At 37.3% G+C, this 12680-nt stretch overlaps 1 protein-coding gene across 21 annotated transcripts in view; it reads right to left on the bottom strand.

Annotated features, from left to right (window-relative positions):
- Positions 1-12680, bottom strand: part of LOC149074111 (uncharacterized) — a 235467-nt gene that overhangs the window by 190724 nt on the left and 32063 nt on the right. For 15 of the 21 annotated variants that reach the window (XM_089246127.1, XM_089246131.1, XM_089246138.1 and 12 more), the window contains 2 exons: positions 12480-12545; positions 6421-6468 (listed from right to left, as the gene is read on the bottom strand). The exons of 1 other annotated variant lie outside the window; for it this stretch is intronic. In XM_089246127.1, coding sequence (XP_089102253.1) covers positions 6421-6468; positions 12480-12545 — 114 coding nt within the window. The remainder of the gene's footprint in view (positions 1-6420; positions 6469-12479; positions 12546-12680) is intronic. 5 more of the 21 variants (XM_089246128.1, XM_089246134.1, XM_089246149.1 and 2 more) reach the window with 2 other exon arrangements.

The raw sequence follows: 12680 nt of genomic DNA, 5'->3' as shown, positions 1-12680 counted from the left end.
ACGATGCATAATTTATAGCGACTCAGTGCATTGCAAGCACTGTGTTCCTTCACTTTTCACTCATCCATCCCATTTTTCATGAACTGCATCACCTCATTCATCACGCTACCACAGTAAAATTTTACTGGGTACCAAGTCATGTAGGAATACCGGGCAACGAAAAAGCAGCTCGAACAACTAACATTGATTCGGCCATTGATTGGCCTTTTGGTACCTGCCAGTGACCACTTCTCAATCCTCCAGGAAGTGATGCATCGCCGCTGGTATGATCATTGGAACAATCTAACTAATAAACTTCATGCCATCAAGCCCGCACTTGGCCATTGGCACTCGAGCTGCAGGATCAACCGAAAGGAAGTTCTGCTTGCCCGGTTACGCATAGGACAGTCGCCTCACACAATCATCTTTTACTACGAGAGAGTCAACCGCAGTGCCCTCATTGTCAAAGTCCATTGCCCATGCTTTTACTTGTTCGCACCATCGTCATCATTTTATGACCGCTTTTGGTCATAGTCATCTTTCACTTCGTGACATTTTCTGACCATTGCGATGCATCTCGCATTTTTAAATTCAAAGCCATTGGTTTATATGACAAATTATAGATTTTACAATTCATGTCATTGTTTTATGTTTTTATCATGCAGTTTTAGTTTTTGACATGACAAAAACATTTTTCTTATTTTTATATTTGTTTTGGTGCAGTTTGACCAAATTGGTCCTTGCGCCAAAATCCAATCCAAATAATGTAAATTGCAATAAGAAATATACGGTATAACCCCCCCCCCCCCCCCCCCCGTCTCCAAAAATTTCTATTTATAACCGATCAGTTAATTATTGCTAAAATAGCCTATAGATACCTTTAATAAAGATGGGAGGTTATTACAATAACATAAAACAACCTTGAAAAATACAAGACGTGCCTTATGCCAAGAAACATTAAAAATAATGAATTTCAAATTAAGCATGTAAGCAAAAATTAAATTAGAAATGTTACAGCTCTCCTCGGGTCATAAACCACCCGATAGTGAATTTACTGAGTTTTAAAAATATACACATCCTGAGCCTTTTACCTTGATATTCCTTCCTAAATCTGCTTACTTTTTCTGGGTTACTTTCAACAATTTCCGAAAGAGCCTATGCATGAAGATTGCACTCACAGGCAAGGGGATTCAATTGCAACGGTACTACGTGGAAACGAGGATGTAAAAATTAGTTACGAAAATTTCCTCCTCAAATGAAAGACTAGCATTTATAATCAGGAGGGTGCGGCCTACACCGGGTACTATCTCAGAGTGGAGTGAAAAAAAAATTGTTTATATTAATGCACCTTTGTTATATACAATAAAGTTAATTTGAATGGGCTTTTGCAATCGCTAATTATAGCAAATTACGGGTGAACGATGTGATGCTGTAATGGTTTAGTAATGTGGTACAGAGGGGAAGGGTGATGTTCTTTACTTGAGCACCAGTACAGTTCAAGAGTCGGAACTGTGCTGGTGCTCAAATAAAGAACTGGTGCCTCACCAACCTTGCCCAAATATTCCCAAGTCGTTCTGTGCAACCAAAGATTTTTAACCGCAACATAATATGGACAGTGCGGAAACTCTTCAGACGTTGGGGCGGGCAGTGTTATCTTAAAGCATAGGCTGCCCGGGAGTCTCACGAGGTGGCCTCAGAAAAATAGAAATTATCGAAATTCAAGGTGGGCCTTAGGGAAAAACCACTTAGTCCAGAGTCTCATGTTCTTAAGACTCTTCGGGGGTGATCAAATGTTTGGGTATAAGTATTGTCCGGTCGAAAACAGACTAGAGTAAAAACAAAAGTACGTCTATCTCTAGTGTTTTTCGTAAAAAAAACACTTTACAAAATAATTATGGCCTCTTCACTTAACCAATTGAATAAAAAATTTCAATAGATCATTTTATATTTTTGAGGACGTGACACAAGATAGAACTCTGAACCACGTGCCACCAGACATTGTTACGCCACTGGACCTCGGAAACATTTTACCTATAAATCCCATGATGTAATGGGTTTATAACAGACATGTCCTGACAATGGCGAATAGTTCGAAAAAATAGCAAAGATGGATATCGCAATGGTAGCCAACATATCCACTTATCTGAAGGTTAACATAGTTAAGATCCGATTGAAATAGATTCCTGTGCGAAAAACAACGCCCGTTCCTCTGAACTTCTTGTGCGTGGCTACAACTCTCCCTCCGTGTATTATTGTGCTCTTGTGGCATCCGCCCAAATAAACTGCATGTCCCTTACATACAAAGCAAATGTGAAAGAATTTAACTATTGCTACATAGGAGCATTTCAGACTATGCAGAATGAACCCGCAACTTCTTAGTGTTCGTGTAGGTCTGGATTGAGTCTGCATGTGTCGAAATTTAAGTGCGGGCTTCTCATCCATACATACAGGTTCACTTCGGTTTATATGGAGCTCTTCACACGCCGCAGGTCGAACTCGCCCGTATCTTTGTCTACTTTTAAAGATTACTTTTGATTAAATATTTGCCATAAATACCCTTAACACTATAAGGTGTTAAAAAAAGTACTCGCATGAGTATCCATATCCTTTTGGGTTTAACTGCCTGCATATGATAATGTTGCTTTAAGATTTCTTATTGAAGTTATTTAAAAAAAAAATTTAAGGGCAAACTTAAATTTTTGAAAAAGTTACATGTTGATAATTTTCATGTCAAAAATTTTTTGTTCAATAAAGTAACCAATTAAAATCCTGAAAGCTCATGTTGAAACACCATAAACTGAGGTGACTTTGTGGCACTCTTTCAGGTTTTTCCTTTATTACTTTCCTTATGCTTTGCTGCTGAGACTTTTTTAAAGCTAGCCTCATATCTCAGCTTTCGATTTATGGTTTTAAAAAAAAGGGAATGACAGCAAAATTTTTCCCAAGGCATAATTGCCCCCAGTTGTGGCGTCGGCGATATCCTTCTCGCGTGTCACAAGCATTTATATTGAATTCCTAACAGCAACTTTACTTGCAAATATTTGGAAAATTCTGCATAAAATTGCCATTTTGGAATTTAATAAAATAATCCATGAAACCCAAGTGATATTAAGTGAAGAAAGCACTAATTTTTTGGAAATGTTGGTTAAATTTTAATTCGCACACTTGAAACTCAAACACAAGGCTCTTAAAAAGTGGAATTGAAGAAATGAATGTTTATTTACAAAGTTATCCCTGCCCGTAGGTCAAGGCTTATTATGATTCAGTACCTCTAATTTCGTCAGCTGGGTCAGGCTGCAAGCAAAATTTGCCAACTTTCTTCATGGCCATTAGACATGCCTCTCCAATATTATTGAAAACTTGATCTGTTTTTTTTTTATCACACCAAAGACCAAGTGTTACATTGGAGTAATTGCATCAGGGTAGACTACCCTGCTTCCACACCTATGCGAACCATTGCTGGGACAATAGTGAAAAAAAGGCAAGTCCCCTGAAACAGGTGGTAGAGTGTCACCACTTGAATTACCATTTCTTGTTTATATAAGTCATTTCTGCCGTATGGCTGTATTTTTAAAATACAAATAGGATAAGAAATACCCAACTTCTACATAGAAATATAAGATTACCTAGTGTATACGAATTCGAAAAATTTCGTGTAAACCACAATACAACAAAAAATTCTCACTGACAGCATTTATTGCATCATGTCAGCTGTTGTCCAGTCACCTACAGCTCCTGAATTTTCATTAAAGACCAATAGATTGTTCATACGCTCCCACCAAGCGCTTGCGTCCTACAATCCGTACAGTGGCACATAGTCGGAACCTTGAGAACAAGTTACCCCAGTTTACAATATGCAACACGAGTGTTTAGACACCGGGTGTCATTTGAATGAGTAATGTTTGGAAAAATGTTCCTTAACAGAAACTGATCCGAGATGCATGGTGAAAAACATACATGCATAATGCTTCTAACAGTTTATATAAAAATATTTTTTGTACAGCTAAAACCTTCTATTTATTCATTACTACTTGGCCAAAGCCTATAAAAGAGACAATTCGGTGCTGAAGTTTGACAGACAATTGATGTTAAAGTTGGAAACTTTTACAATCAATGTTTGACGGGAGATTGTTCTAGTCTGTCATTGTTCAAGGCAAGAAAGTAAATTTGAAACAATGTTAAGATTGGTTTCAAATTTTTTTGAATGGTTAATTCTTTTTGAAAGTATGAAGCTTGAGTGAAAATTAGAAGTTTATATGAAAATGGCCGTGGAGAATTTCAACAAAAGACAATCGAGAGGTATATGTATAAGTAAAAAACGGTTGCATATTGAGTTGGTGCTTGAGTTCAGTGACTGAGGCAGAATGACCAACAGTTAAAAATGAAGCAGGTGGATTAATTTCGGAGATTTTAATTTGTCTATTGGAGAGTATGGGGGTCGCAGATTTCACAGGCATACGAGATTACAGGAAGGATGTAGGTTTGGAAGCAGATGTCTGATGTGACAAGTGGAGTTTGAGGTTCCAATGAAGTTTTTAGAGACATGTTAAGTCTTTTATAAGGAATTCCAATGGAGGTGTCAAATAATTATACCCAGATATTTATAATTAGAAACTTCAGGTGATTAAGAAGTTATTAATAGTAAGAATCGAGGGGAAAGTCTTGCGAGTAATTTTCATAACCGTTTTTGAAGGGATAATTGCCAGTTCGAGCACCATTAAGAGACAATGTAAAGGTTATAGGAGATTTTTTACAAAAAAAAAAAAAAGGCATTTTGTGGTTAGAAATACCATCAAAAACAAAAATCTGAAACCAGGATTTTATTTGAAACAGCAATTCGGTCCAATGTAGAGCTACAGTGGTTACAGATTGATCTGTTTCAAACTATTCTAGAAGGGTAAATAAAATATTACAATAGCAATGCAGTTCGGGCAACGCCACTCAGCCCCAACGAATTCAAGATTAATGTCCAAAGAAATTTCAAGAATGGAGCTATTACAGACGAGGGCAACGCCCCCTCCCCAGGTGTTTCCTATCTTTTCGAAATACAAGGTAGTTAGAAGGTAAGATTTTGGAATTTGCTAATATTTTTTATACAAACCAGGTTTCAGTGACAGCAAGAAAATTGGGATTATAAACTAACAATATGGATTCGAATGAATTTTTATTGGAAATGCTTGTATATTAATAGTACCGATTATAAAGGAATTTTTCCAAGCTACTACAAGGGAATTTGAGAAGGTTAAGTTTGAGGGTGCGAAGCCTAAGGGGAGAAAGATTGGGATAGTCAGATGGGTAAGATTAACATTGGGATACTAATGGCATCTTCCCATGTTAATAACGAGAGCAAAGTTATGAAGTAGTTTGACTTTCAGACCAGCATCGTGTAATTTCTGGGAAGCCCTCCAAATCTATCCCTGCAGATCTCTTTGAAAAAGTTTCCTTGGAAATGGTACTTTTTAATCTGGAGGTGTTTAAGAATTTCAGTTTAGTTTATATTAGTCTTACCACAGCGATTTTCTGCATACGAGGGCTAATTCTTTAGACCGGGGTCTACAATTTATTGCTAATTATGAACGGCAGGCTTGTTTTTTTTAATACTCATTGAGGGGCTGTTGCGCTAACCTGTCGATGGGAATCCCTGCAGTAGCATTTTATCCCCTGCGGTCATGTCACAGGTTTTTGTTGCATCTGAGTCAGGAAATTTTTTTAAGGACGAACCGGGTATCGAATTCTCCTCTAAATATCCATACGTACTTCAGGCAAGCATCTTATCAACCTGGGCTCCGCGCCCTGGTTATTTTGTTCAATTTAATTATTGTGAGTCTAGATCCGACATCTTAGAACCTAGTCTGGCAACGGTCAATATCAGGAGATTTCACGACGCGTCGAGAGTTTAGTCTGAAGGTTCCTCTGGGATACCACAAGAAAAACCCAAGCTAGCACGAAGGGAGCAGTCCTCCAGATCTGTTTTGCCGACAAGGGAAGAATGAAGTTAGAAATTTGAAAAGGTCCACACTAAACAATTTCCTAAAATTAAATACTATAAAAAACTTCAGCCATTGTTTTCAGTGAACGCTGTATGTGAAGATGCAGGTGAAACACCAGCAAATACGTGCTCCTGTGAAAAGGCATGCAGATGCAGATCCGCATCGTGCAGAAGGCCTTAAGTGATTTGCAAATGTGCTGAGAAAGTTGATTTTTGTAAAATTAGGTTTGGGTCACATCTCCAGGTGGAGTATGCATGGCTATACCAATTATAAAAATTACATATTTATGTTGGAGAGTTGATTAGCCTCTATTAATTAAATCAGATGTATATTTGATAAATGACTAAAAACATTGCATTCTAAAAGAATTTATTCAATAAGCAATCAATTAGTTCAAAATTTTTTAAAATCTACTTTGAATAAAAAAATTGATTTAAAAATATATATTTGCCTTGGGTGAAGGTGTCTGACTTGCCATCTCTACATCTGGTTTAGACATCTATAAAGAAATAAAAATGCTATAGCTGACAATTGAAATGTAAAACTGCAACGTGGTTCACTCGAGTGACTTATAAAATGTGCAACAGGCCATTAATCTGGGGATTGTGCCGATTCTCAATACAAATCTTAAGGCCGATGCCAAACAAGATTTTTAGGCTTGATGGATGAAAAGAACTGGCACGGCCACTTGATGCAGACAGAAAAAATACGTAGCCATGCCCCGGGCGAAAGACTGTTCCATGCTCTTTCATCACGTAAGGTATTTTTACGAGATGAGGTATAATATTAAGTGCACAAGATGGTCGCACGAACACTCAGAACACTGATAAAATTCTTTCGGAATGAATTCTCTAAAATTTGTTTTTTTTGCTGATTGAGTGTTTGCTCGTGTTTTTTCAATCGACCGGAAATTTTGCTAGACTGTCTTACGCAAAATGGACGGGATTGGAATTTCCCCTTTAATTCAGCAAATAACTGACTAACTTAAAAGAATTCAGTACACTGAATCAAATGATCATGAGCCCTCATCTATCTACAGCAGAGAAGACATGGGCTGTTTTGATTGACTCCCTGCTAACAATTTCATATGTCTTTAACCCTCCGAGGATCACAGAAGTTTCACAAAATGGTTTGAAAAAAAAAACACCTCACCTTCAACAAAATAGTTTCAAAAGTGGCCAGCTAGAAAATGCTTTCCCCCCCTTCTGCTCCGCAGGACATCGAGCAAGGGGTGCTAGGGATTTGACTAAAGTGGCATTTGTGTAACGCCTACTTAATGCCTCTATTCTTTAGGCTGAACAATAATGTACCTCTGGATTTTTGTTGAACCTGCTGAATCGTTCTGACAAAGTAGAGAGTTACTTACTTGTTCCGGTTTAACTATTTAGAAATATAGATGAGGGAAATATTCTGAAAAATTTGTATTTTAGGTGTTCTGCATATGAGATAATTTATAATTTAGGTGTTAAAAAAATAGAGGAAAAGTGTGTATAGACCTTGAACGTATAATTTATGTTTGATTTTTTTTTAGATCATCAATCTATTTTAGGGCTTCTTATCGCATCGGCTTCAGAAATGGGTCGTACACAAATCCATCTGAATTATAAATATACCTTATATTTGCTGTTCCACTAATTTCACAAATAATGAAAATCGAACATTTTGTTTGTATAGGTGTGTACAAACTTTTTTATAGGCGTTTGTATTGGTATTTAATATAGGATCTTTCAGATTCAAAATATAACTCTTCTAAAGTTGATCATTCTGTTGGATTTGTGTTACGGCTAAAAAAAGTAAAAAAAACTCCAATTTAATTTAATGCTATGTCATTTCCGTTTTCAAGACTTGAATTTTTTAGTTCGGCGTTTCTCAACCTTTCTGAACCCAAGGACCACTAAAATGTCTCATACAATTTTTCGGACCACGTGTCCCCTATTACGGGACATCCTGTAATCTTTGTTCCGATTATTTTTTTTATACAATTTGTTCCGTTTTTTTCAACGAGGCTTTATTTAAATTTGTAAATTTACTGAAGTCGTGAATGCGCGGACAGCATTCATGTTGCAAGGGGTACTATAGTTATTGAAATATAAAATTAAACTTTTTATACGGAAATACTATGCCCAAAAATCCAACTAGAAAGTTGTTGCCCTGACTCCTTATGATGTCAAAAAATTCCCCGTTTCCAAGTGGAATATTCACTGAGATATTCGAATAAGAAAAATTAGGGAAAAATAACATTGGAATGTGGGTAAACTGTTTTACCACGTGGAATTGGTTTTTGTTGGCTGCAGTAGAGACACAGACAGGGTACAACTTTTTAATTTGATTTTCGGGCACAGGGTGTCCGTATAAAAATTAATGTGTTTTATTTTAGTAACTAACAACCCTTTGAAACATGAAGTATCTGAGTAATGCTTTTTCTAATTGGGAGTATGCCTCTAGTGACAACGTTCGCCAGTAAAATTCCGTGCGCCGTGTATACTGCTACCTGTGCCCCCCCCCCCCCGGTATATATCACATTTACCGGTGATAAATAGACAAATACCGATGTTCAAGACAAAGAGTCAAACAGTCTGACTGTCTTGAACAGCGAGTAACTACAGCTATAAGATTATTTTGTCTTTCCATTATTTGTCTCTGCTACTGATCATACAGTTCCGAAACGCATCTAGCTGTTCTCTTTTAATTTTTGGTATGCTCGCATTGTTATCCCTAGTATATTGTCTCACCCAAAAGGTAATTCCAACATTCTAACGATAGCTAACATTACAAGATTGGTAATAATTTATATGTTTTTATCATTATAACATTATTTTCATTTAATTCAATTCCTCCTATCAAGTACGGAAAAAAACTGATAAGTGGTTGAATTTGGGGATATTTCTGCATGATTTGTTCCATATTTATGTTATCAACAACATTCGGGAATTATGCGTAATCACTGATAAAAGGTGATAAATGTAGGAAAATTAATTTACTTTATACCAACGCGATTGGTGATTACGCATAATAACTGGCGATTATGGGTAATTACTGATTTTTCATATTTACTGCAACATATACACATGAGTTCATACCATTCTCACAAAATGAATTTTGATAGCATTTCAATGAAGTATTTTCTCTAACATACAGATGTGGGGTAAACGAAGTACTTGAAAATTATAATGAATTTTAAAGACACCTGAAGTAGCAATTATTAAATTTGTAAATTGAACCGATAGTAGAAAAATGAAAGAATGAGAAAAAGTCCCCATAAAAATACAGTAGGCTACAAAAATTCTGTAAAATGTTCCACATTGCAAGGCATTGAGAACTAGTGGCACATTTGCAATATTAATAATATTCTCGCATATTTCTCGAGGATTTCTTGCATTAAGTTTGCACCAGTTCATATCACATCATTTATGTCTTCCTCTTCCGAAACGGATTATTTAGAAGATTCATTTTCTGAGCTTGATAAAAGCTCTTCTCTGTCGCTCATTTTTTTTTTACATTGTTTCAATATTGTCGCAAGTGAAAATAAAGGTGATGCAGTTAATTGATTATAGGCAACTGAATAACTGTTTTTGAGATAGCTAAAAATCTTTTTTTCCTGATAAGAAACTAACAATAAAAGGAGGTGAAAAAAAAGAATTCCAACTCTCTTACTGTGGAAGAGGATTTGGAGGGGGAAGGAAAGTCTTTCTTTCACTTGCTGGTACTGACGTTAAGTTTCTTTCAAACTTGCTAGTACAATGAATTGGAATGTATTTTGTACAGATAATACGGGGTATTTATCTGCATTTTAAGAATGGTCTACTTATCTCAACGCAAAGCTAATAAACCTGAATAAATTCCTAAAAATTATGTTGAACCCCCCTCCGTGAACTTCCGTATCTCTGCTCATGACTATGTGCAAGATTACAAGAAAAATAAATCTGAGATCAAAGGATCCACATATTGACCCTTTGCACCGATGTTCAAATGATGAGAGAATTTTTCTTCAAAAGGAATTTCTCTATCACGAACGAAAAACTCCTTTACGGTCACTCCTCTTTTACGGTTGCTGTTTTGTTCCGCAGGGTGTCCGCAAGAGAGGGGATTCACACTATTTCATAAGCGGATGCAGGCGCTTCGAACGAGGGGGGGGATTTTCCTCCTCCACTCTCCGCCTATGATAGATTTATTTTTGGGGAAACTGAGGACGGTAGGGGCAGGGAGGCTGGGCCCATGCACCGACCCATTAAAACTCCAAGCCCATTAAAAATTAGGAAAATTATACAGTGAAACTCCTCTAAGACAACAGGTTGGCCGCTGATCGCATACAGAGGTGGCTGCGAAATAGGGGTTATTTTTGTATTATGTCTATGGAGCCTATATTCCGTTCAGAGAAAAATGTGCCGCAAAGGTAAGTTGGCCAGAGAATAGGGTTGGCCGCCTATGAAAGTTTCACTAGATTTATGTAAAAAAAATTGAAATATCAAAAGAAAATATTCTTTATATATTTACCAATTTCTGTTAATATAAATGCTTTTCGAAGGGTAGTAACTCAGAATTTCTCAGGAAGAAAATTTTTGTGCCCACCCACCCGAAGTCTTTTATGCCTCTCCCGAAAGTTGATCCTGCGTACGCCACTCGGTAGAGGCGACCAGTCCCCCCTGTTTCCGCTCATGATTTTATTGCTCTGCTATAGGTATTTAATTTTCAATTGCAACACACAATTATTGAAAGGTTGCGTAAAATTTCTATGATAAACACACATTTAATAAAAATTGGCGACATTGATAAATTGACAGAATGAAATATGCTATAGTCTATCAAGGCCTTTTACAAGAAAATCTGTTTCCCTTTGTTGACGGGAATTATCTGATATCCAAGAATGCTTCTATTTCACTGCTGAGTTCCTAATACCTTCCCAACCCAAAGTAGTCTTCGTGATAATCCTCGAAGAAAACCGATTTCAAACAACACTCAATTGTTCATTTGTGTTCGTCTATGCATGAGTATTTGTGTTATCAATGTGTAGGAAGGTACATGTGCCCCAGGACTCTTCTTTTCCCGTGTCCTTTTATTTCAGAGATCTTCAAGTGAGGGGCAGTCTGAAAGATTAAAAATGGAGAAAGGAAAGGGGCGTATGACATGGAAGTATTAGTGTCCGGTGCAGTACAAAGATATGGGGGAAGGAACTGGTTTTCTCCGACACAGATGTGCGTTCCTGGCACTTTCGAAACCATTTTTGGTGAACGCATATGTGAGTTGCTGCCCCTTTTGGTACACTAGAGTTTTGACTCACATATGCGTCGCGGCCCCTCAGCTGGTTAAATAAACAATAGAGGGCCTAAGATTTATTCAAAGCTTGAGCCCTGCCTGCCCCACCTTTGTGGGGGCCATGAAAATTATCTAAAAACATGTTCAAGATGGATTCTTAGAGGTCACGAACTTATTTGCTGTTTATTAACAGTCACATTAAAAATTTGAATTTTTAAAAATGAAAGACTTTAAATTTGTGGAAATGCTAACTATTTCATCTCCCTCAGGTCATGAACTTTATAGAGTACCCCATAGTCAATTTGTTGAGTTTTACAAAATATGCATCTTGAGACTTCCAGCTTTCAAAAATATTCTTTCTGAAAACTTTATCCAGGTCGCTCAGTTTTCAAAAGACAGTGCCATCACGCATAGACTCACGGCCAAGGCAGGGGGGGACCCTTAAGCGCAGAAGGACTACTTGTAATATTTCAATCTTATCATTTTCAAGAAGTATGAGCTTGTCCCATTGCAGACAAACATTTATGAATTGGGTGGGGCTTCAGGAAAAATCATTTCACCCATATAGCCCACGATGTAATGGGATTACACAAACGTCCCGACAGACTCAGTTTGACAAATCGCAGAAAGACACAATGGTAGCATATCCCACTTCTCTAGGAAGGTTACTATAGTAAAGCCTGTCCCACGAGAGTGGGCTAGGGGACCCCTTGTTAAGGTAAGTTGATAAAAGTGTTGGACAAACTGCAAAAACCACAGCTGGCATGAAGTAATCCGTACTTATTTGGTCATTCACAAAGACGCTCGTTCTGCTGCCTTTGCATTGAAAGCCATAAAAAATGCTTCCCGAGACGATAGCGGACCCTGACAAAGATACTTATCTTTATCTTACCAAGGGTCCTCTAGCCCACTCTCGTGGGACTGAGGCTTTAAGATCTGATTGAAACTGGTTCCTGAACGAAAAACCCCCGCCAGTCTGGCCACTTCAACTTCTTGGGCGTGGCGTACTCCCGTGGCCAATGAGTTGAAGTGTACCCAAATGAGTTGAGGGTCCCTTAAGTGTTCTGTAAATGTGCCGAGAACATTGATTTCTACAGAATTAGGTTTCAGATCACGGGTCACAAAATGACTGCAAAAGCCAGATGTTGAGCATGAATGGTTCCACGAGTTATAATTGAAAGATTTTATTCCATATTAGGTATTCTAAAATTAAACAATTTAATATAGAATCAATTTTAAAAAATATTTTTGCCATACCTCGCTTGGTGGCGTCGGACTGCTTGAAATCTCTTGCCTTACAATGACTTCAGCTGGTTCAGATATCTACAAAGGAATAAAAATACTATACGAAGAGCAGAAGACAAAAATAGTCAACAAATATTAGGCAGAAAAAAGCAAATACCAGGAAATAAATTCTTGATGTATTTGGACACTGGGCATCTTCAGAGGATGGGTATC

The sequence above is a fragment of the Pholcus phalangioides genome, unplaced genomic scaffold, assembly GCF_987345545.1.
Source record: "Pholcus phalangioides strain wild (caught in Gottingen) unplaced genomic scaffold, Ppha-v1.0 ptg000017l_1, whole genome shotgun sequence".
In the NCBI taxonomy this organism is placed as follows: Eukaryota; Metazoa; Arthropoda; class Arachnida; order Araneae; family Pholcidae; genus Pholcus; species Pholcus phalangioides.
The sequence above is the reverse complement of the archived record's forward strand: the minus strand, read 5'-3'. Positions and strand labels throughout refer to the sequence as shown.